We start from the raw sequence: 25,620 nt of genomic DNA on the forward strand, positions 1-25,620 counted from the left end.
ACGTACTACGTTTTGATCTCGTGGTACCGAGCTGTCAACTATCGGAGCCTGCAAATGCCACTATTGAAGATATCGTGCCGACCTGAAAAGAGCACTTGAAAGTCGTAGATATACAGGAAGACGAAACAGGTATTCAATATTACTAGTACTTTACTTAAATTCCTTTCTTTCGTACTCTCAAACTTTGAGATTTTCCGCCTTTAATACTTGACCTCTCCCGGGGATGGGGTTGGGTACTCTTGCCCGATTAGGGTAGGGATGTGCCGCTGAGCCCTCTGTTCCCTGACCCTGAAATTCATACCCTGTTCCAGAGTAAGATCACTTAAAACCATACCCATTAAATGACAAGTTAATCTGATTTGCTGTGATGTTTTATTGTATATTAAAAGCCCTTTTCCGGTATTGCGAAAATAGATAACCTGTTCCAGAGCGAGCGGATTTTATATACCCTGTCCCAGAGTAGAATCGCTGAAAACCATACCCTGTTTGGCTCACGTACCCGTATAGCGAATATAGGGGAGTACCCCCCCCCCTCCCCACGCGGTTGACCTCTCTACCTCACTCATAGAACCAGCCAGAATGACTGAACGACTATAAACAAAGACTGAATCAGACAATAGTTCAACTAGAGTTCAAGTATTTTACTCAGCTTGCGAAATGCGCAGAGAAAATATCTCCTCGAGCTGAACCATGCAATCAACTAGAGTTTAAATATTTTACTCAGCTTGCGAAATACGCAGACAAAATATCTCCTCGAGCTGAACCATGTACTCTTCGTACATTATTAATCAGGACTAATCACCTTTACTCTCTACAATTTTAATTATTTTTTTAACGTGGCTCAAAACCGTCGTACATGTATTTAGATTCCCTTGAAGATAGTATGTTAGCAAGAGAAAATGAACTAAGAGAAGGAATTCCCCCTATAAAGCCTTGTAACCATCATGTGCACAGTTTGATGCTATTTTTAAACCATTAGTTTTTCTGCACGCGCTTTACGCTGTTTGCTTACGTTTTTGTTTTTTTTTTTTTTCTTCGTTATTTCAACTCTGCCCTGGACATGAATGTGCACGTCGAAAGCTTGGCAAATACGACAGGAAATTGAAGTAGTCATTTGCCCAAATTTCTGGAGTATTTTTACATTTATTTTCCAAAGCTTTCGACCTACATCGTCATCTCGAGGGCAGAAAACGTTAGCAAACAGCGTAGAGCGCTCGCGTACTATGCGCGTGCAGAAAATTAAACGATCAAATAAATAATACCATTGGAAGATATTTTTAGAATAGATTCTAAAAATAGCATTAAAGTGTGCACATGATGGGGCACGGGGATTCCTTCCCTTAGTTTATATTCTCTTGATGTTAGGGAACACAATATTTCTATTGAACTAGTCAAATATTTGAGTTCATCAGGTATAAGTTAAGTGTCAGTCACGAAAATCTTTTTTTTTTCCCCAAGAGAAAAAAGTGATGTACATAACTATGACTATTGAGTGGCTTCCATATGAACCAATCAGAGAACGAGAAATTTCAAGCCGTCCAATCAAAGTGCTAGCCCAAATAGAAAAGCCATTTGAGAGTTATTACCTCGCGCGTTACAAGGCGGTCATGAATCTACTTCATGTGCTTCTACTCAGTTTTTCTTAAAAATTCAGTTGGTCGACAGGAAAAAAATTGGGGGAGGGGAGAGTGTGGCTTGAAGTGGTAGGGATGAGGCTTAAAATTGTATTCATGCAATTTTCATGGCTTGTACAGGAAGACTCACTTGACATGTCATCAAACGCGACGAAAGTCCCTCAAGGGCTTTTGAGAATTTCACATTTTGGATTAAGATCATCCTTCACTTAAGGAATACAGGTCTAGTGAATATAGATTCATTTATTTATAGCATGAATATAATTACGCCGCTAATCTCTGCAACTTGCTGCGGATCGCCTGATGGTCCTTCCTGCCATGTTGACGCGGATCACGCGATCGCTTTCCCGGGATCACGTGACTCAGTCCAATATTTAGGATTAAAAATCACGTAATAGTGCCAACATGAATGAATGATCACGTGATATAACCAATATGGGCGGGAAAGGAATCACGTGACTCAGTTCAACATTTGAGACAAATTCCATGGCATTGATCACGTGTAAAACTGAACAAAGGAGTGCACAAAACGAGTGGAGATTCAAGTAGTTGGTGAAAAAAGTTTATTTAATAGCCGTTCAATTTTCTGATTACGAAATGCACTGCATACGGACAAGATTAGGTGTTGTTGAAAACAACAAACCAGTGCATAACAAACAGAATTCAAATTTTTGCGCCAAAGATCGTTCTCTTGTAAAATTGCGCGCGTTTGCAGCGTTTACCATTTGGAACAATATTTTGATGAGGCAACATGTTGCAGGTTATTGAACGACCCTCAAAACTCAAAACATCGATTCCCATCGATTTGTGTTGCGGCGCGCGTCATGTTACATGCACGACACCAACTTTAAACGCAACAGTGTTGCGCTAAAAATCGTCTCGTGTAACATCCCCTTAAAACAATCCTACTTTGATCTTTCCTGACTTAGCCAGAGGGAAAACAAACTTTTGTAATAAGTGGTTAAGGTCCTCTTTGACCTATAAAACAATACAAAAAAATCCATTTACATTACTTATTACTAAGCAAGTGGGAAAGATTCGCGCAGAATCCTTCGGTTTTCAGTCGAGACCAAAAGGAACGCGGGCTTTATGGAGGGTCAGCGGTCTTACCTCAGGCATGTCTGCGATGCTTCTAAGTTTTTGATCTCTCCAAGTCCAGTCAATAATAACATATTTGGTTTTGCTTGTCTTTAAGGAATCTGAAATGATGAAATGACATTAGAAAAATGCTTCAACACATTTCAACTGCGCAAATCCAAGGTAAAATAAATAAAATTAAACTTTGGTAGCTTCTTCAGCAACGTTCCTGGTAACATTTATTTATCCTTCACTTTCTCATAACCCACAATGCTTTGCGACTTGGGGGTAAGCGAGTTATTAGCCGCTATCATGATTGTCATCGGTGTTTTTATCTACTGAAAGAAATGGGTAAGAATGACTTACCTTACCTCTGCTTAACAATCGAAAAAGGAATCCTAAACTTATATTTTATTTAATAGTAACCAATACAGTCAACTCTCGTCTAGCGAACACCCCGATATTACGGACACCTTGCTATTACAGACAGGAGAAAAATCCCTGACAAAAATACTCACAAAGAAATGATCGTAAATAATTTTCATTATTGCGGACGCTCGCTATTACGGACATGGAGTGACGGTCCCGAGGGTGTCCGATGTAACGTGAGTCAACTTTAAACATTGAATATCTGGCTATATTATACATACCATTTGATAGTAGCTTTAAAATACGATTCGGTGTTCCAATACCAAGATGTACGACGTGGGAATCGAGAAACTTTATCTGTTCCTCTATCTGTGAAACAATATTGCAATATGATGAATGATAATGACTTAAGAGTTCACTTTCTACTTAAATTTGCTGTGGATTCTGGAAAAATATTTGCGCAAAATCACTAACTAACCATTAAAACAAATAGCTACAGTTTAAGCAGGGACGGATCCAGGGGGTGTCCTGTGGTGCACAGGACACTTCTCTAATGCCGTAGCTATTCTTATGCTTTTTTGAAGCGATGCATTATATCTCTATACACATTTGTTCATGTAGGACACCCCTAACAAATTCCTGGATCCCCCTGATAAGTTCGCAAGAAACCATGGGTAGGAGTGTGTGCAAAGAGAGAGCACACAGCATGCACACACACTTTAAGTTGCATCATTCCTATCTAAAATAATAGTTATCGTAATTTGTATTTTATAACAGAAATAAAAAACTTGCTTGCTGTGCTGTGTGGAGTTATAAAGCACTTAGGGATTGGCAGAACACTCGAGAAGTGTTGAGAAGCACTCTGCTATGCGTCGTGCTTCTCCAATCATTTCTCTCATGTTCTACCTATCCCCGCGTGCTTCATAACAGCACACAGCATGCACGTGCGTTTTCTATTTCTTCAATTCAACTCACTTTAAAATGTTTAGCAAACAGTTTCACTGTTTTAGCATCACCTTTGAATTTTTCAAGGACCCTAGGAAAATGACAAAAAAGTGATAAAAAGAAAATTAAGCAAAGCACACATTTGACTGCTGTAACATTCAGTATGAATGTCAAGCAACATAAGATTTTTGAAAAATATTTAAATTTTAAAATGTTAAAGCCTTCTACTACAAATTTCACTTTCACATCCTTTCGTGCAATGCAACTCTTGTACCCAAATGAAAGAATGAAAATAGTCTACACTGTGTTGACAATGGTGATTATGATGATAAATGATGCTATAGGTTGCTATTAATAGACGTCCCTTCCGGTAATAGCTGCGTTTTTAGTGGCTTGTAGAATCCTGAAGGTTGTTTTGATCTCTTGTTTTCTGGTTTCATGTCGTAGAAATAGTCAAATACAATACTTTTAGGACTTATTTTGACATGTTTTGACTTAACATCCACTAGTTGCCCCTAAGTCAACCGCTTGTTTGCCCCCCAGTCAACTCCAAAAAGTCATGTGACTGATAGTAAGCAATTGATGATAAAGATGATGGTGATGATAATGATGATATCTGCAACATTAGAATACAAGGCTAAAAATAACGTCAAGTCAGAAACAATGTATAACAGGGCCAAAACTAATTCATCATGACCAGACTTTATTTTTAGCCCTGGAATAATAAACACTACCATTGTTTATTTCACTTACTTGTTTAACTCCACTGCTCTTGTAGCAGCAGAGGTGACAAAAAGTAACAGTGGGCTTCCTGTGGTTTTCTTTTTGTTCATTTTTTCAACTTGCTCTTTCCAGTAAGGAATCACTAACAAGAAACAGATTTCCATAAAAAAATTCCATATCTTTATATGAGAAGGGCAGCCTGCCAACATCCTAAAAATGTCTGTGGGGAGAAGGGGTGGGGGGGGTGTCTTTCTAAGTGAAGAGCGGGGGCTTTAGATTGCTAAATAAAGGCAAGATAGTATCCATATAAGCTAATTATTGGGGTGCTTGTGATGTCATAGCCACCTTTTTTGGCTGACTTAACAAAATATTTGCTTTTTATCATGTCAACCAATTGGGTGGCAACATCTTTCATCTTAATCTTGAGAAGGGACAGTGGTGTACTGAGAGTGGTGCAACCACACCCCATAAATTGTTGATTCAACCTGTTGATATGGCAGGGAACTCTAAAGATGAAGCACATACACATGTATATTGACAGGAAAATGGTACATTAATCCCCCCCTATGGCTGAGACCTCACTATGCCACTGTAAAGGGATGCACACCACTCATATTGCAAGAGGAATGGCTATGGATATTTTATGAAAACACACAGTAAGAGGGACAAACCTTTTTCTAAATATGAAGGTAGTTCTGACACATCTCCAGTGTGAATGGAATCTTCAGTTAAGCAACAGGAATCTGGCACATTTTATTTTCAAAATATATTAACAATTAATTGTTTAGAGAACAATTAAACTTGAAAAATTATAGAAAAGTTTCAGAAACTATTCATACATAGATGGACATTGAAATTTCCAAGGGATGAGAAGAGCATCTTTGTACTATATTCTCTTCTTATCATGAAGAGATAACTAGCTTTATTACATCCATTTTGAAATCACAAGCAAATCCTGCAATCTGATTGGTTCCCTGCAGCAGTGATTTCAGCATAAATTGCACGATTTTGAGCTCTAAATTGCACGATTTTGCACATCAACTGATATGAACCAATCACAAGAGAGACATGTCATTTTCTAGCCAATTATATCAAGGAATCCATCTGAGTGTTGAGCTCACCGCTTCTTGCGGAAAAAAAAAGCCACGGCTCAAAAAACAATTTTCTGAAGAACGATTTTACCATCAAAAGTCTTAAAAAAAGACTTAAAAAGCCATAAAAAGGACTTAAAAAGACCAAGTGATCACTTAAATTCGTCAAAAGCATCTTTGTAAAGTAACTGCTTAAGTAAGTTGAAGATATTACAGCGAAAAGCAGTGGGAGAAAATGCAATAGGCATCTTTTGAATGTGACTTCTTGGCGATTGATCGTGGAAAGTGGTTTCCTTTTCAATCTTTAAAGCATAACAACACATCGAAAATACGGTCACTAAAAGAAGTTTTTCTTAGAAGAAGATTTTTGCTGAGCTACGTGACTTCTTAAGGACAACCGAAGGACTAAACAACCTTTGATTTTTGCTGTTTTGTCGGCACAAGTGTGATCTAAACATGTTGAACAGAAATCGTAAAAATACAAGCAGTGAGCATTGGCTGTATGGACAACAGCCAGTTCATTACAACCCTTTTGGGCAGGATTGTCTTGCTATTTAATGTATAAGTAAATGTTTCTTAATTTGTAAACCTTTTGGTCCGATATAAATTCATTTTAGTTTTGGATTGAAAGTGTTGGTTTTCAAAATGAGAATCATTGCTCGATCAGTATAAACAAGTTCTCTTGACAGCATGTTTGAATCAACTGCTTGTAGATTGTAAGTCATGTCGGTTTAACTGGAAAAAACGTCTTTTTCAAAATAGATTTCAAAATGGATATAATAAAGTGGTAATTGAACTTCGTGTCGTGCAATTTTGGTCTGAAATCAAACTTGCAATTACAAATCGCACGACCGCTACGCGGTCGTGCGATTTTGTAATCGCGCGTTTGATTTCAGACCAAATTGCACTCCACTCAGTTCAATTACCATTATAAAAACTAGTTTGAGCTGCGTCGGTGTTTCTAATGAAACAGTAATGATAAAAAGGTAAATTATACACTGTGAAAAGATGAAAAAAGGTACTGACGTTATGGACACTAGTCCTTTGTCGGAGTAAAAGAATATTATGAATATTTTCTGGAACTTCATTTCACCAATTCAGTTTTTTGTTTTTGCTTTTACAGTGCTGTCAAGGTATAAGTAGATGTTTTTATTACCATCAATCTTCAGGTCGTCTAACTCCAAAGGGGTGAGTTTACTAGAACAGCTTTTGCTGAATGTATCCCATAATGCATTGAGTATTGATTTCCCGTGGAGTTCTTTGGTAATATCTTCTGTCTAAGAAGTAAGAAACAAAAAACATGTTAACCTCCATAGAAGGGGATTGGAATTTTCAAGGGGTGGGGAGGGTCTGAGGAGGGTATATTGTGTAGTACCAGAAAATGTACATGCCTCCCCCACAGAGGGGATCGAAATTTCCTATTGGTGGGGAGGAGTGTATTTTTTACTTCTTTTATTTGAAACTCCTGGGGGAGGGGGAAGGATCCAAAAAATGTTAAACACAGGCAACCCAATGGTCTTCAAATATTTCTTTCGTTTGTTCATTAATACTTCCTACCTTAGGTCTTCGTTTTCTTTTCTTCTTTTTCTTTGTATTTTCATCGTCTACATCCTAAAGTGTATAGATTAAAAATCAGCATTTTTATGTATAGTATCGAGAGACATCATCTGACGTCGATCAGTTGTTTTCACTTTGAAGCTTTTGATTTATGAAAAAACTCAGATATAAGATTCATATCTGATCGTAGCCTATTTATATACTCTATATATTAACAAGGATTAGTAAATGGACTCTTTCTTATCCATAGTAATACAGTTTTCTAAGTCATATTCATTTGTTTACCTCGTCGCGTCCCTTCACGTGTCGTTCAGAGCGCTGAGAATTTTTTCTTTTCTTCGCTTTCTTCTTATCATTTTCTATAAAACAACAAAACATTCGTGAGTTTATATCAGCGCAATGGTAGAGAAACTGGCAGAAAGAAAAAAATACCTTGATTCTCGGAAGATTCGTTGTGTTTTTTGTCTTCTAACCACCACTCGTCGTCTAGATCGTCCGCCATATTGGTTTTCTAGGGCTACAAAGCTTGTTGGGTAATACGCAGGAAGTCCAGTGACGCTCTCTTTTAGTCTGTCCTTGCTGGTCCACCCGTCCCGTACGTTGTGAGTCAGTGCTTACTGAAAGTTGTAAAGTCCTTGTAACCAGATGTTACTGACCTTTGTAAAAAGCGATAAAGCTAGCGCCCAACCTCTTCTGGGTTTGCCGAATGGAACGCCTGTTGACCCCTGCAAATACTGTATTCCTTACCTTTTTACACAGCCTGTATTGCTAAAATCATCCCATATAGTTCGTGTTTCTGACAGATTTTGATCGCAGTTATATATCATCAAGGTAAGGTACTTCCACATTCGTACGAGAGCACACGATCGACACGTAATATACTCCAGTAACTACTGGCTTACAACACAGTACAAGACACGTAATACACTCCAGTAACTACTGGCTTTACAACACAGTACAAGACACGTAATATACTCCAGTAACTACTGGCTTACAACACAGTACAAGACACGTAATATACTCCAGTAACTACTGGCTTACAACACAGTACAAGACACGTAATATACTCCAGTAACTACTGGCTTACAACACAGTACAAGACACGTAATAGACTGCAGTAACTACTGGCTTACAACACAGTACAAGACACGTAATATACTCCAGTAACTACTGGCTTACAACACAGTACAAGACACGTAATATACTCCAGTAACTACTGGTTTACAACACAGTACAGGACACGTAATATACTCCAGTAACTACTGGCTTACAACACAGTACAGGACACGTAATAGACTCCAGTAACTACTGGCTTACAACACAGTACAAGACACGTAATAGACTCCAGTAACTACTGGCTTACAACACAGTACAAGACACGTAATATACTCCAGTAACTACTGGCTTACTACTCCTTATTTGGATTACGAGATGTATTCGTATCTTATTGATACATCGATAGATGCCTAAAGCTCTCGATAAAGAGAAACAAGAAATTTTGAATAAATACTGGGAAGATGGAATGACTTCTACCTCCCAAAAAAAGAAAATTGAAAAGGCAGCGAAAGATACGCTTTTAAGCCCAACAAAAGTCAAGGTGGGCAAAAAAATTTTTTTAATGATTTCATTATATGCTCAGCCTATGAGAAATAATGGCATTTTACAAAATTTTTCTTCTTTTTTTCTATCATAGCAATGGATCGGCAACGAGAGGAAACGTCGGGGACAATCTAGACAAAGAACCTCGACAAGAAAGGCTCAGCCTTCGGTTCCGTGCAAAACCCGGAAAACCAGTGCATACCAGATGTTTAAGTCTGATTTTTTTAAATCTTCTTGTAAGGGCATTTTGTAACTTCATTTATATAAGTACAAATTCAGAGTGGAAACTACAACGTTACGGTTTAGGTTGTAAATTCGTTTTATATACATCATCATAAAAATTTCAATTTTTTAATATTTTGTTAAAAAAGCAAAGCATTGGACATCCCCAAGACGAAACCGGAATGATTTTCAGTCAGATATAAGTGTAAAAGGTGTGGCAAAATACGAACAACAAAATCGTGCACCTTGTCACACAACATAGAACCTTATCACCCCGATTTTTGTTGCGTCATTTTGTTGCACGAAGTAGAAGCTCTCTTTACTATTCTGTGTAACCAAGAAAACTCTTTGCGTTTGGGGTGGTAAAACGAGCAACATTTGTTCTGCAACTCGCGTATTTTGTTAATCGTATTACCTTATCCTAAGGCTATTCATTATACTAGAATTAGGTTTCCAGATTGTGATAGGAATATAAACTAATACACGATTTTTGACCACTAGTGGGCAAGTCAATAGCTTTCAGAAAGTGTATACTTTTATAGAATGATAGAGTCGTTTTCGTATGAGTGGGAAACTTACGATCACGGTTTACGGTACGACTACGGCTACGATACGGATTTGACGTGTTCATCCCAATCCGGAATCGACCTTACGGCAACAATGATTGCGCGATACGGAAAAAGTACCGTATTCATCCGTATTCATCCAATCAGGAATCGAACTTACGATACGGTTAAAATAATTAAGATACGGCAAGTCGGCCTAGTTCATCCAATCAGAGGTCATACTTACGATACCGCGCTACCCACGAAGAATTATTTAGCGGCACATCATCCAATCACAGAGAGGAAGTAAAAATTAACAACAAATCAGAATCGAGAATTACGATACGGTTACGATACGGCTGCAACAAGGACAAAAAGTATCGTAGCTGTCTCCCACTCATACGAAAACGACTCTATTGAAAAGACAGCGCGAAATTCGGCTTCCGCGCAAAGCGGTCTTCAACGTATCCTGATACCTTAACAAGCAATTTCTATTTCTCGGATTAATGCCTAGTAATTACTTCACTCAGGCTATAACTGCGCCCCAAAATACTCTTACTATCCAAAGCCTATGTTCTAGCTGCTATGTTCTTCCCTGTATGCGTAAATTGTTACGAGAGAAATTACGTACCCTTTTTAAGACAAATATAGATAATAATTTACAAAAAATTAATGCTACAATTTACAAAATGTCGCAACAATATCTCTTGTGGTCTCCCAAAGAAAAATAGCACCTGGAATACGACTTATGCCAAAAAATCAACCCCTATTTAAGACAAATTCTCGTAAATTCTATACCCTGTCTAAGACCGGTGGAGCAAAAAACCCTACCCTGACTGGCGGCAAGTCCCCGTATAGCAAATATATGGGAGTACCCCCCCCCCCCCCGGGTGTAGTCCCTATACTAAGTAGTAGATAATTAGTCTTTAAATACAGTCTCAACTTTATTGTAAAACTCGATCCCTGAGGAAGTCTTCAGAGTTAGACAAAACGCGTAGGAGAAGATAAAAGTTTTACAACCCATTATCAGTATAGTGCTGTTCACTTGTTCTCCTTTATACTTCTTTTTTAAATTGCATATCAACAAACAAAATCAAAAACAATTGTTGTATTTTTTTTGTATGCAGAGGCTATATTTTTGACAAATTAAATAATAAGTTTTTTTTTTTAAAATAAGGAAAATCGTCGATCACAATATGCCTTGTATATTTAGATTATAAAGCGCACACTCTATAACGACTTACGTACGAACTATATAGAGTGCAAAGAGTACTATTTCTGTGAAACCAGTTTAGTTTAAATTGTACAATTTTATACAACTTCTATTGTTTTACTATTTTCTATTGTACTATTTAGTAAATTTCACGGATATATTGCTTGCACTCTATCATGTAGGGTTTTAAATCAGTAATCTTCACTAAGACTCACTGGGCCGTGAAAAGTTGTAATTCAGTACTGAACTAATGAGTTCGTAATCATGTTTGTAAGCCAGCAACTTCTAGTATTGTAAAACATTTGATGTTATAGCCCAGTAGTTACTGCAATTGTAAACCATGTTTGTAAGCCAGCAACTACTAGTATTGTAAAACATTTGATGTTATAGCCCAGTAGTTACTGCAATTGTAAACCATGTTTGTAAGCCAGCAACTACTAGTATTGTAAAACATTTGATGTTATAGCCCAGTAGTTACTGCAATTGTAAACCATGTTTGTAAGCCAGCAACTACTAGTATTGTAAAACATTTCAATTTTTTATGTTGTGGATAGTTTCATGTTTTACCATATGATTTGTGTCTTAAACAGGGTATGGGTTTTCGAGAATTTTTTGTCTTAAATGGGGTCAGGTTTTAGGGGTTCCGGCGGGACACCCCCATCAGATCCCAGGCCAAGAACTCCCTTCGGGCTGCTAGGAAATCAATTTTAGAGGTTTTTTTAATTTTAACTGTTTCTTAAGTTTGTCATATAAATAAAGACAAAATAGACACTGAACTGTAAAAATATATTAATTTTTGATGATGATTATGATGATGATAATGACAACGATGACGATGAGGATGATAAATTTATCCTATAAAAGCTAATAACCTAATGCTTGTTTCTAGTGAGTGATATCGGGTGGGATTGAGGATTCGTAAGCAGATGCAAAGCCACTATCATTGTCATCTCTGAACAAGTAATCACCCTTCTCTTCATCAATAATATACTCTAAAGGGTTCAATACTTTAACATCTTCAGTTGGTCCACACTCATCCATCTCGTTCATCAAATGATCATAAGGAATGTTGATGCATATGCTATTTTTAAGATAATCATCGATGTTTGTAGGGATTGCTATGAGGGCTTTAAATGATTCTACTGAAAATAATAGATGTCTCTGACAGAAGTGCAATTTACGCAAAAGAACACTTCTTTGACCCGCCCAAAGAGTAATGGGAATGTCCGGCCTCCTTCTTAGAGTGACTTCATTTCTTTGTTCCAAGTCTTTGCATTCTTCGTAAAAGAAATGAATAATCCTGGACATCTCCTGGTTCAGCGTGCAGAGTTCTTCACCTGCCCTTTGGCAAAGATTGTATGCATCGATGATTTCTCTCTTAATGGCATCTGGCACTATTTCCTGGTCACAACTTTTGGGAGTACTGGTGTATAGGGAGGAACTGGCTACATTAGTCACTTCATCCCAAGAGAGAGTGCTCATAAAACGCCCATGCTCCTTCAAGATTTGAACAGATGCATTGAACTTTTTAAGCAGGTTCTTCAGGATCTTGCTTTCCTTCGTGACTGCCTTGGTGATGCGGTACGCTTGGGCTTGGCCATCTATAAATAAAAACAACAGTTCACACTAATATTAATATAAATATTAACAATAATGTTAATCGCGGGTAGGTGTGGCAGCAGCAGCAGTAGTAGCAGTAAGAGAAGTAGTAAATACTAAATTTATGAGGATGTAGACATAAAACAATAATGAAACAAAACAGGTGACCTGCATATTTCTTCACTAGGCTTAAAAGAAACCATCTTCTGCGGCCACTCATAAGTAGCAGATTAAGTGTAGACCTCACAGAGGCTGCTTCACTGGCAACAAGTGTATTCTGGAACTCTTGATCAGTTGGCTTCCATCTCATTGGGATTTTATGGGCCTTTTCAATAGCAAGCAGTTGGTTTACTAGCCTGTAATGATTAAAATATCAAATACAATGTAATAGACCTCTTTAGCTTTGTTGTTTGTTCCCTCATTTCAGACCATGTAATGCCACTCCTTAAGCCTGGGAATTCATTCTTTCATGTGTAAATATTTTAAGAGATGAAGAAATCTCAAGGGAAATGATAATGACGTGTGGTCTGAAATGGGCAATTTGCATGCAAAGATAAAGAGGTCTATTGGGGCACAGTGTATTGTTATTACAGTTATTATACCCACTTTCCCATATGTCTCTCACAGGATTCATCAACCTGCTGAAGGATAACATTTTCCCTAAAAAGCAAAAAATGAAGCAATCTTAAATCGAATGACATACATCCCTTTGTGATACCAAACAATAATTCACACCTCAATGCATAAAATTTGCGTAACAGCTGGAAGTACTCCATTATCCATTCATGTCCTTCTGGAAAAGTAACTGGAAATAGATTTTTAATGCAGTAAGTAAATAGAAAAAAATATATATCCTGCATGTGGGGTTTGTTACCTTTGGGAGCATTCTTGTTAATTAGAATACTCTTTTCTTCCTCCAGCCACTGCTGTATTACCTCCGAGGAAACAATACCTATCAATACAATATTAAATTGTAAAGAAATCCTTGATTTATTTTATTTCTATTAGGCCGAGAGGTCTTTCTTTTCTTTGAAACTGATATTTTGATCATAAAATACAAAGAAATGTATTGAGCGATGCGTGATGTTGAGTATATGACGTCACAGACTCCAAAAAAGAACCGTAAAAATATAATACTTTCGACCTGAATATAGCGATAAAACTTGATAACGTGTTTATTTAACCACTAAAGATTATTCTGAAGAAGTTCAGCTCAATTGAAGTTTGAGCGATTTTCGTTCAAGTCCCCCTTTAAAAATACTGGCTAAGATTGACAGGTGACCAATATATATATAGGTGCAATATATATTTTAATGTTATAAATAGAGTATGCTGCTTCATTTGATGTACATTACCTTTGTCATCAATCAAAGTTAAGGACAAATTGATTTGGTGGCCCATTTCAGCACAATCAGGATCAAAGCAGGATGTAGCAAACGTCTTTGTAAAAATGTATTGCTCCCACTTTCCATCCTTAGAACAAACATGCAGTATTTTACAGTAAGAGATTGAGTATGCAATTTGTTATACAGGATGCAATAGTCTGAAATTTACCTTCCATATCTCAGGGCAATGTAGAATATTCTCTGTACTGTGAAGGCATATACAACAGGATTCACACAGAAAAAAACCTGACGAACCACCACAATCAAGACATCTCAGTTGAGCTGTTTGTGCTTTGCACTTGCTGCATTCTTTATCAAGCTGCAGTAAACCTTCTCGTTTTAGAGAAACTTTAATTAAGTTTGCTCTAATTTCCTGCCAGTGCTTGACAGCACTAGCACTACTTTTTTCGTAGTGGGATGGACCAGGGTCAACTTCAACATTGAAGCGATCACTAGCGTCTGGCAAGTCTAGTATATCGTCAGCTGAAGATGAACTTGCCCCATCATCATCTTGTCGACTATTCACAACACCTTCTAGTATTCTCACGGTGCTCTTCACTCGTTTCACTTTTGTTTGGCCGTCCTCGTCAACAAACTTTTGATAATCTCGGACAATTAACTTCGATTTTCCTCTATTACAGCCACGACTGAAGAACATCACTCACAAAACGTTTTAAAGAATAAAATATCTAAGTGCTTTAGAGGCAAAAATAAAACACTAATTACAAAAAAAAAAGACATATATAATGCGATAAAGATCAGGCGTTCCATTCGGCAAACCCAGAAGAGGTTGGGCGCTAGCTTTATCGCTTTTTACAAAGGTCAGTAACATCTGGTTACAAGGACTTTACAACTTTCAGTAAGCACTGACTCACAACGTACGGGACGGGTGGCTGGTCATAGCAACGTGTTTTATCATCATGCCTAAATCTAGGGATTGCGGTGTAGGGGCCAAAATATCAAAAAACCGGATTCACTAAACCAGAAGTTAGCCTTCCTAGCAGATGATATGCGTGCCTCCGAACGTTTACGACAGAAAATTCCGGATGCAGCGCAGGCTAGTTCTCTGCCTGTATCTGTCAAGCTTTTCCACAGGAAGCCAATCCTTTGATCTTTCGAGGTCCTGTGATCTTGATCTGTCACGATAAACATATCTTCACAGCCGGATAAGTGTAAGCTTTCCGGCATTTTTTCAAACCTTACCGTCTCAGCACGAAATGACTATAGTGGTCTAATACTGGGCTTCCATAAAAATGATTTAAAGAAAATTCAATCACCAAATGTGCACATTATTCCACAGAATGACTTCCACTAAATTTTTCAAAATATTCTGAAATCTGAATTATTTTCTTTAAATTAGCACAGAAATTATTTAAGCGCGGTTTTGTCAAGCATTGAAAAATTTATCATCAAACTTGACATTTAACAAGCTTTTCATCCACGAACACAAGCGAAAGAAAGTGGTCGTGACTGACACGATTTTTACGAGGTCATAAATCATAGAATGAAGTCTCCATTGCGGGAACTAATCCCTTGCAATGCTTACTGTCTCAAAGTCGGAGGACGTGATCACAAGTTCAAACGAAAGGATTTTGAGAGGTAAAACAGTTTTAAAATCAAATGTTACATACATCATTGCAGTCACGCGTGTACGGTGAGTGGGCGTCCCTAGTATATTTTGGTTTATAATCGTTCATTCATTTGACATCCGATTTCTGACAATGCTCGGACAATGACATCAATCATACCACTTCGGTAATTAAGAAATATTTAAACAGTGCATTTTAAGGATAAGTGGTTTCTTTTAAGATATCATTCTAGGTAGTTTTTGGAAGCTACCCTGAGACGTGCTTCGAGGGAATTAGAAAAATTCTTTGACAATTTTAAGCGGATTGAAGTTATACTAAATACGTGAAGCTCTTGGGGTCATCAGTGAGTTAATCTGTGATTACATCTCTGGCAGTTGATTCAAGAGTATTCAGGCATATATACAATGCAACGGAAGTGAGCATCAAGTGTATTCCTCGACAGAGGCATCAGTCAAATGCCGCTATTACATCACAAGCACTACCAAGTCACTTTGCACTCCTCCAAGCAACTAAAGCTTTGTGACATTTCATTGTTGTTGAATGCGTTCCAAAGACTCTTTCTAGTGTTTACTCTCCGGCTCTAAAATATTGGAATTTATGCTAACGTAAACAAGTCTGCGTAGTTTGGTCATCAACAGCATTTACCGTGAGTGTTCAAAGCGTTCTCAAAAACAGCCCTCAAAAGAGACTACTGTACTAGCCCATTATAATAAAGTGGCTTGCCATTTGCTAATGAGGTTTGGTATTAATCTCTATATCATTGATGGTAGGGGTTTTGACCCTCTCAAATGGTTGTTCTAACTGTTATGATGGCGAGAAGACGGAGGGGTGCTCTACCAGTCATAACGGAGCCAGGATTCGTCGATCTAACCTCAACAGACAGAGAAAGCTGCAGCAACACTTGCAATAATAATGATGAGGTAAGCGTTGTCAAGTCAGTGATCTTTAATCGTACTAGACTTCTTAATCTTCCTGTTATCATTATAACAAATTCTAAATCTCTTCTAATAAAAAACAACTTCTACACTTAGTGCAAGTTTTAAACTTTTTAACAGTCTTTCAAAATGGATTTTTGCATATAAATTTGTGCAATTGTCATAATGAAATACTCAATGATAACTTAAATAGCAACATTGCTAATTGAGTTTAAATTCAGTATTGTAATCGCGTTCTTGGCTCGAATTAGTCACATCAGTTATATCTCATTACAGTTCAAAGTACATCCGAGAAAACTTCATTGCAAACTTCCTGAACTTTCACAATCTTGAAAATTTAATTTAAGCTTCCTTTGATTTTTACGTGATTACTGATTGAATGCAATATTCAAGGTTTTGAGTAGCCAGAATGGAATTTGAGTCATCATTTGATAATCTTTTACTACAATTTTCGCGATTAAATGAGTAAACTAATCTTTATATTGACATATCAGCCTTGATTAATCCAGGAACTTCGAGAATTTTTCAATTATTTGACATCAGGGTTATTCAAATTAAACGTTTATTTTCTTTAAGATTTTTTAACGGGTCATTAAAAGATTGCCCTCTTTTGTCAGGAATTTCACTGATTGTTTTTTAGGAGTTCTAGGTTCTGTTTTTATAAGCGTTTTTTTTCTCTTTGATTTTTTTTCTCTCTTTGAGTTTCTGAGGTAATGACATGAAAACAAATAATGGTATAGACGAGTTTGATTTAGACTTACTGATTAAAACTACAGCATCACGTACTGAGTCATGCGGGCCAGATTACTACGATATCAGACTCGATTGGAGCCAATGAAACAGTCTCGTGCTCCATCAATCCATCCACTCATCCATCCATCCATCCTTATAAAATAACTGTTATGAATGTCGCGTTCTGATTGGTTTGGAGCGCGTGCTTTATGAGAGCACATTGCACGCGCGCCCACTTTCCGTTGCGTCATTCCTATCTATTATTGTAATTTGTATTTTATAAAAGAAATAAAAAACTTGCTTGCTGTGCTGTGTGCAGTCATAAAGCACTTGGGGGTTGGCAGAACACTCGAGAAGTGTCGAGAAGCACTCCGCTACGCGTCGTGCTTCTCCTAACACTTCTCTCGAGTTCTGCCAACCCCCGCGTGCTTTATGACAGCACACAGCACGCGCGCGCGTTTTCTATTTCTTCAATGGGTGCATCCCATCCACCATGCCTCCCATCCTTCCATGTTCCCACGTATACACCTATTTCAGAAATCGTTGTCGCACCAAAAGCCTTAAGCAACAAGCCAAGACCGCAGAGAACGCCGGTACTTTTAGCTGTAATTAGTTTATTCATGGTGCATTTTTATTTATTGACTTCACAAATTGCTCCAAGCAAGGCTGCTTGAGATGATAATTAGTGTAGAGCTATAGCCACTTACATGAACCATGAATAAATCAATTATAATTAAAAGTACCTACGTTCTAGTGGAGCCATAGCTTGTTACTTGAGGCTCTTGGTGCGACAACGATCTTTGAAATAGGTGTATATCCTTCCGCATCATGCATATATGTGATTCATTCATAGATCCATCCATGTATCTCATCTATCTACCACTCCTTCCATCCATCCGTTTACCCATCTATACCTATCCCCATGATCCATAAAAGGATTTTGTCCAATCTCTAAACCAATCAAAAACGGAAGACTCCCGCCATCCAATCAGATTGCTTGATCAAGGAAGCCATTTAAGAGTCACGTTACCTTTTTTCCCCTGTAGTGAAATTGACCACCTTTCATGGTAGACGGCAGTTTTTGTATGACTGTGAAAAGCTCAGTGCCGTAAGCGTAACGTGCCGTAAGCGTAACGTGCCGTAACCGTGATGTTTTCTAATTTTTTCTCGCGCAATGTGATTGGTCTGACAGTGCCGTGACCTCGATGATTGGTCTGACGTATCTCTTTCCGTGTCACGACCGTGTTCGCGCCATGAACGTTTCACAAACACAACATAACTGCTCTAATGTTTCAATAATTAGAAAATGTGCACGAGCTCGAATCTCTGTCACAAAGCATGATGGGAAACCAAGTGCTTAAGCTTTTCCGGCTCAAATAAATTCGTCTCATGATTTTTTGTTTCAACATTCAGTAAATTTTATCAGCAATTTTCCCCTGATTTAGATATAGATATTAAATTTTAATACATTTTCTGTAACACCAAATCGTTTGATGTTCTGAACGCGCAAAATTAGCTTATATCCCATTCACAACAAGGCTTAAACATGTTTTAAAGTGGTTTAACTAAACAGGTTTGGAAAACTATCTACGAACACTGCACAATATTTGGTGAAATAATGCATGTAAACTATCCTTTGTCTTGCTCTGACAATATTTTAGAAAGTTTCATTATATTGTAGGTTTCTAGTTTCTCATTTTTTTCCTAATGAAAACATAGTTTAACTAAACACGTTTAGGTGTGAATGGGGTATTAGACTGAACTGATTATCAGTGTTTTGCAGATAAAAGCAGGTTTAGTGTACGTTCAATTGAAGAATGTTACATTTTGAGACTGTTTTTTGATCGGTCAACCCCACAAAGCGAGAACGTAGAGAACGACTATTTTCCTTCGCTTCTTAGCGACTTCTTTTGAAACGCGCACAACTTGTTCCTTCGAAAATTCCGTTTTCAAATTAAGCTATTGCTAAGCCGGCGATTGAAGGTCGTATTAATTTAAAATATTGCTTTTCTGCTCAAAAGAGCGGAACTATCTTAAATCCTTTGCTTGTATTTAAAGATTTACGCGGTTAAAACTTCCTCGCGCGAGATCGAAATCAACAAGCAAGTTTTCTTACCTAAAATGTTGATTTTTGAGACGCTTTAGATAGGTCATTAAATGATATTAGACCGCTGTAAATAATATACTATTTATTAACGATAGACTCTCATTTTAATCTGGTTTCTCTTTAAATAGAAAAATTCTAGTCAAACGAGTTTTTTCCCTTTTTTTTGTGTGTGTGTGAATAAATAAATAAATGTGAGTAAATAATTCAAATGAAATTGTGAATAAAGATCAGACTCTATAGAGTGGAGCCAAAACGATTGGATTAAAAGGTTTGCCATTATTTTGAATAGTATAAAGTTACACTTTAAAAAACCTTTTAGTCTATTACCGACTTAAAATAGATGAAAAATAAAAATAAAAACCCGAACGAAAAAAATATTCAGAAATTGACGGCTTAAAAAAAAAAAAAAAAAAAAAAAATCCATTAATAATTTCCATTTTTGGGAGATAAATTTTTCTTCCTTCAGGAAACTGATCAAGCGGTTTTTATTAGCATATAATACAGTCAGAGCTAGTCAGACATTTAATCTTGGAGAAGTGAGTCGATGTGTGCCAGATTGTTTGATTCCTAATAAAGCCCAAATCCGGAGCCACGAAGCGACCTGAATTGAATGCACTCATGAAGCCGTCGTCATTTTCTTTCAACTCAAAACCTCCACTCGATAAATGCTGTCGTTGAATGCTGAAGAATTGAATTTTCGCTTTAAGGAAGGTAAAAAAAAAAAAAAAATGAAAAGTAGTAAAACGCCGTCGTCTCAAGGAAGAGCATCTAGCATGCCTAATGTGGTGAAAAAGGTTAGTTTCATACATTCGAGTTTTCGTGTTTTTACCTCGAACTTTAGAAGCCAATATTCAACATACAACAACATGCACCGACGATTCAAAAAATCCTTTCATTTGGGATTTAGATGATTTTGACCTTCAAAAATTAATTTGGCCACGGCTTTAAGTACATATTTTTTTCATTCTTTAGAGTAATAATTTTTATGGTGATTATTTGATCGTATTGAGATTTCTCCAGATAACTCATTGTTTGACGAGCGTTTCGAGTTCAAAAATAATCTCGAGTAACTTTCATGAAAGATAAATACTAAATCCTTCTACTAGAACAATAAATTTTGACCACGAACTAAAGAGGAAGCTTTTCTCTATGAATTTTTATTATTTCAAAACACTTATTTTCAAAATCCTATGCCGATTGTTGATTAAAAACGTAACTGAATAACTTGCTTCTTTTTGTTCATGGTTAGTAAATTGAACATTTCTATTTTCAGCAAATTGAAAAGCCCGGCTTCAAGTCTTATAATATTTAAGTAAATAAAGAGAATGATTTTCTGGACATTATTATTTCATTATTATTTTGATAACAAAATTCTGTTGTTTGCTCTGTTTATTTTTCTACTTTGTAATGATCGTAAGTTCACTTCAAATGAGAAAAATGCAATATCAATGATATTAAGAAGCGAAGATTGAATAGCGACTCATGATATGAGCTTCAGTGGAAAAAAATGTCACTATTTTTCTCTTAGGTTTTCAAAAAGTGAACAATAGGCGGATTAAGTTTCCCGTTCTTCCCTACATTTCACTTTACCTTTTACAAACCTTCTCAACAAAGACAAGTATTCTTTTGTTGATCTACTACTGGAGATTTTTGCGATTTGTTTTCACAGAATTTTTTAATGGTCAACATAAATACATTGTGATAAAAATTTGCCAGGAAGACCTGATCATCGCTGAGACCCAACGTGTGGCAGCTGAATGCAGCAATCTATTCGTATTCTATGTTTTCCGCTTAGTTAGAGGTTTTCGTCTATAATTTCCCGTTGAAATGACGAGAGTTGTCTATTAAAAAACGTTAATACGTCAATAGTCGTTCACTTCGGCTTCATCAAAAAAAATTAATCAAAAATACTTGTAAACTACACCAGAGATAGAGAGAGAGAGGGAGAGAAAAGTGCAAAACAAGCTAAAACAATGAGTGTAAAAATATAAGATAAAGGAAGGGTTTTTTTTTTTTGTGTTGTATCGATGTTAGTACTAGATTTGATGCGTTTTAAAAATGCTACGCAGCCCCCTCCCTCTATAGTGTAGGCTGTAGGGGAAACCTTTCACAATCACCGAACCTGCTTGCTCCCAGTTTATTTTAAAACCTTTAAAAACTAAGATTTTCTCAAACTAAGATGCGCCGGAACGATGGAGTGCCATACGGTCAGCAGTCTTTACATGAGTTGGGAAACACGCAACAGTAACTCTCAAATGGCTTCTTAATTCAATAGCCATGATCGGACAATAAGTATTGAATGCTTTCTGATTGGTTCAAACGTGAAAGACATATGAGTGTCTATATATCTCAAGTCCCTCTTAGTCAAAATCAGATCTAATTCGAGCAATTTCTTATTTCTTTTAATTGAGATTTTTCTTTTGTCTTCCAGCAAAGTATTAGCAAGGTTTTACTAAAACCTCCCAGCGTCGCAGACGAAGCATCCTGCGCATGCTCAGTAGAAAGATATAAGTTGACAGTTGTTGGAGACAGCGAATGCGGCAAGACGTCGCTTTTAAACGCACTGGTAAAAAGTGATTTTGATTTTGAGGTAAGACCAAAGTATTATTGCAAACTCCATCTATTATGTATCAGCCTATTTGTTAATAGGCGCAGATATTTTGGATATATTTCTCTTATTTTACCAACATGGCGTCCATTGCCTTTTGTCATACACCTGCAATCATCTCCAGAACGGCTAAAAAATAATAAGATCTCATCAGTGAAATTTAAACGAAAGTTTGGCAAGGGAAAAAAATCTTGAATCATATTGATTCGTCTTGTTATTGCCAAATCAATTCCAATATCTCCGAAGGTGGTTGGGCTTCCTTTGGTTTTGTATTGATGGGCTTCCTTTGGTTTTGTATTGGTTGATAATACACTGCTTAATAGATCGTTTCAATAATTTCATTTATTTGCATTGCAGGTAGAAGAGAGCGCGATCTTCGACGAGTGCGTGACTGACATCAAATCAGGAGACAGCAGCTTAGAGTTTATGTTGTGTGACTGCTCAGGTAGGCCAGAATGCGTTACTGAAAACGTGACATCCATGTTTATAGTTACTTTTTTGAGATTATACCTTGATTTCTTTTGTAGGTCTCGAAAACTATGAGAGTATACGACGTTATATGTATGCAGAAACCGATGTTTTTCTTCTCTGTTTTGATATCGGGAATCCGTCTTCTCTAGATAATATCGTCAGTAAGGTGCGTATATTGGGTTCCTGTGGGTTTTTTTGTGGTCCATCAGTGTTTTCTCAGCTTGCGTTCTAGTATTATGCATCTGCCAGCGTGGCGGTCCTCTTTATGGGAGACCACAGACTTGAGTGTCTTTCTTTATGGGCCTTTTTCACGCGGCAGCCATGTTGGTTTGAGTAATAGATTCCTCTACGCGTAGCCTCGCATCGAAGTGCTTTAAAAAAAAGTATGCGAGTTAAACATTGATTTTTATTCTCATTAGTAGTAAACATGGCCGCCTTGTGATAAAGATCAATAATCAGTGTGTGTTTTGTTTCTACCTAAAGTTTTATCATTGGGTTCCCTGTGTTTAATGGGGTCCCTGAGTTTTCTTTGTTATTTTTCAAAAGCACTCTTGAAACCAGTGCTATGTCATTCTTACTGCACGTGCTCTGGCATTTCGTCGAGCATGCGTAGTAAGAAATGACAGAGGGTCGAGAGTCAATCTCATCCCCAGTTCCTCGGTACTGACCGGGAGTAACGCAAGCTCTGAGGAAGAGTTTGGAACCCCGTTGAGCATGCGCAGTATGAAATGACAGTGTCGAGAGCCAATCTCGTCCCCAGTTCCTCGATGCTGATCAGGAGTAACGCAGGCTCTGATGACGAGATTGGAACCCAGAACCATGCCATTCTTACTGTACATACTCTGGCATTTTTAGGGTTGAGACTGTTTCAAGACTAATATCTTTCTTGCTTTATACTCAGTGGGTGAAAGAAATAAAAGAGGAATGTCCTGGTGTCCCGTATCTGTTGGTTGGCTGTAAAAACGACCTCAGAACAGACTCAGCTTTACAGTTTTACTTAACGGTACCTGGCGACAGCTCCAGCGAACCTGACAGCATTTCAAGAATAAAAGTAAGTCTTCGTATCGTGTATTAGGAGGATATAATTGTTAACTAGAAGGGAGCTTATTACGCATGCGTTTCACATGCCACTTAACTATGGGCTTCCATTATTTTGCCATACTGGCTCTGATCTATCATATTCCCAAATCAGGAGCCCATTACTAGGAGCATCCATGTCCCATACTAGCTGGCTCAAGATACTCAAGATAGATCCATTTCTAGCCATTTCTAGGAGCATATTTACATTAATACCAGCAATCTCAATCTACACTGGATATCTCGTGTCGTCAAATGATTATATTTTTCTGTCATTTACCAGGCGATCTCCACAGCACAAAGCATAGGAGCAAAAGATTACGTCGAATGCTGCGCCAAGACACGATGGAACATTAAGGAAGTGTTCAAAGGAGCAGCCGATGCAATTCTCTGTAAAGAAGAAAACACAGAAGTCGTCAAACCTCAGTCAATGCTACGGAGATTTTCTCGGTTTGCTCGACGAAGTTCAGCAGCTGATGCCACAGCTAATGACTGTAACAGTGTTGCATTGTCGTTCGCTAGCGGTCCTCGGAGGCTATCGCTTTTCTCGACAGGTTGATACTTTCGTATTTATATCAAGACCTTCATATCATGGAATCGCGAGATTCTTCGTTCATGTTCATCTAAAACGACCTACGCTTGGCAGAATCTGTTCCAGTCTCGTTCTCGAGTCACGTTTTCCTGCCAAAAATTCGAACTTCGAGCGCGCGTATGACCTTTTTAAGATGTGACGTATTTCCGGTTCCAACTGTGCTCACAAAATTGAAAGCCAAATAATAAAATAAAGCAAAAAATGATCGCGCAAATTAAAACTCCATCTGAAACAATTAGTACTTTGAACAAAATATCCTGTTATCAGTTTTAAAAAAAAAAATCTTTATAGAACGGGCATGCTTTTCGTTTTGGACTTGGAGGACGTTTTTCCATACGAATGACGTCACTAAAAGCTATCAGGAAAGAAGAACAAAAGCAGTTTAACAAATGGCGAATTATATATTTCCAAACAAATACATATTTACAAATATCAAAGTATCAAAAAGTGCCCTCGAATGTAAATAGTTTTTGAAACCAAAATGAAACTAAATATTACGATCGTGTCGTCATTGCCTGACACGTGACCACAGGAAACCCAACTAGATGTAAATAGCAAACGACCACCGAAATTATTTATGACTTTCAACCTGCTAAACAAAACCTAAAATGTATGATTCAGCGTATGATTCAGTTTATTAACGGTTTTTAACATTTCAAATTTGGGCTTCCTGTGTCAGGTAAACTAAGGATTTGGAGTAAGTTAGTGACACAGATTATGATACAGATTTATTGTATGTATAGGGTAAGAATACAGTATTTTATTAATAAAAGATGTTATTTGAACGGTTTATAATAAAAAGTAAACGAAATTATAATTCAATTTTATCACTGCTAAAGTGGACATGGTATCTTTGCTCGTTTTCTCTCATAGTTTTTTAAACTTCAATTTACTTTACTTCTGTACTGATACAAACATTTTTAGGAAGGCCTTGTAGTACAGTTTCTTTTTTCCGTCTTAATTACACAAATGCTCTGCTCTCTTTTCTTTTTTCAACGTACAGCGTACCTAGGCCTGGGGGGAGGGGGGTGGAATGAGGCAGTGTGGTCCCCGACTTTTTAACACTTTGTTCAACGCTAAGAGCTATAAGACCCCACTTTTCCGGTTGATAATTTGGCCAGGCTCAACCACACTACTTTTAAATCCACTCTGCCGCTATGTTCAGTCATTTTACTGACGCACAACAGGCAGAATACCGGGGTTATTTGAACTTCACCTTGCAGGGTATGGACTTGCCGTTGCTCCCTTGCTGTGACTATGGTCACTGTGGGGGAAATAGGCGGTCTATTATTCTAAGCATCGAAAGGATGCCGCTTAAACTCCCGAAAAGAAACAAAAATTAGTTACTCCGTCATCCCATAGGTCATCTTTTGCATCAAATCGGTCACGTGCTGATATAACACTTTGATAGGACGTGATAGGGCTTTGAATTTGCTGGATGGCAATTACAGTCCACAGTAAACGAACATAACTATTCATTCAACAGTCCCTCTCCTTTTTCAGTATCTTTTGTACGTCCCTTCTCTCCTTCTTCTTCTGTTTTTATTTTT

At 37.4% G+C, this 25,620-nt stretch overlaps 3 protein-coding genes across 7 annotated transcripts; 1 reads left to right on the top strand and 2 right to left on the bottom strand.

Moving 5' to 3' along the window:
• On the top strand, positions 1 to 24,887 carry LOC116295250 (uncharacterized). 3 transcript variants are annotated; one of them, XM_031703023.2, is made up of 9 exons: positions 1 to 129; positions 2,830 to 2,894; positions 6,963 to 7,027; positions 16,319 to 16,468; positions 21,754 to 21,912; positions 22,288 to 22,375; positions 22,458 to 22,567; positions 23,303 to 23,452; positions 23,762 to 24,887. In XM_031703023.2, exons 4-9 carry the CDS (start codon positions 16,337 to 16,339, stop codon positions 24,035 to 24,037), a joined length of 915 nt encoding a protein of 304 aa, XP_031558883.1. In that variant the 5' UTR covers positions 1 to 129; positions 2,830 to 2,894; positions 6,963 to 7,027; positions 16,319 to 16,336; the 3' UTR covers positions 24,038 to 24,887. The 3 variants fall into 3 exon arrangements, with proteins under 3 accessions (XP_031558883.1, XP_031558882.1, XP_088889518.1); XM_031703022.2 differs by lacking the exons at positions 1 to 129; positions 2,830 to 2,894; positions 6,963 to 7,027 and adding an exon at positions 15,620 to 16,194; XM_089033392.1 differs by lacking the exons at positions 1 to 129; positions 2,830 to 2,894; positions 6,963 to 7,027 and having other exon boundaries at positions 15,620 to 16,468.
• Positions 354 to 8,110, bottom strand: LOC116295252 (protein CMSS1-like). The gene is made up of 10 exons (XM_031703025.2): positions 7,829 to 8,110; positions 7,682 to 7,755; positions 7,397 to 7,450; positions 6,996 to 7,116; positions 5,420 to 5,491; positions 4,779 to 4,890; positions 4,056 to 4,116; positions 3,362 to 3,449; positions 2,745 to 2,833; positions 354 to 2,612 (listed from the first exon to the last, which is right to left on the bottom strand). Exons 1-10 carry the CDS (start codon positions 7,896 to 7,898, stop codon positions 2,529 to 2,531), a joined length of 825 nt encoding a protein of 274 aa, XP_031558885.1. The 5' UTR covers positions 7,899 to 8,110; the 3' UTR covers positions 354 to 2,528.
• On the bottom strand, positions 11,748 to 15,081 carry LOC148909880 (uncharacterized). Of its 3 annotated transcripts, XM_089033390.1 has the most exons (7): positions 14,129 to 15,078; positions 13,930 to 14,047; positions 13,449 to 13,526; positions 13,310 to 13,379; positions 13,181 to 13,234; positions 12,743 to 12,930; positions 11,748 to 12,576 (listed from the first exon to the last, which is right to left on the bottom strand). In XM_089033390.1, exons 1-7 carry the CDS (start codon positions 14,615 to 14,617, stop codon positions 11,861 to 11,863), a joined length of 1,713 nt encoding a protein of 570 aa, XP_088889516.1. In that variant the 5' UTR covers positions 14,618 to 15,078; the 3' UTR covers positions 11,748 to 11,860. The 3 variants fall into 3 exon arrangements, with proteins under 3 accessions (XP_088889516.1, XP_088889517.1, XP_088889515.1); XM_089033391.1 differs by lacking the exon at positions 13,181 to 13,234 and having other exon boundaries at positions 14,129 to 15,081; XM_089033389.1 differs by having other exon boundaries at positions 13,181 to 13,379; positions 14,129 to 15,080.
• Positions 24,888 to 25,620: the final 733 nt, after the last annotated feature.

The sequence above is a fragment of the Actinia tenebrosa genome, unplaced genomic scaffold (assembly GCF_029948245.1).
Source record: "Actinia tenebrosa isolate PJP-AT-01 unplaced genomic scaffold, QUT_ActTen_1.0 PGA_scaffold1__47_contigs__length_23844297, whole genome shotgun sequence".
NCBI lineage: Eukaryota > Metazoa > Cnidaria > Anthozoa > Actiniaria > Actiniidae > Actinia > Actinia tenebrosa.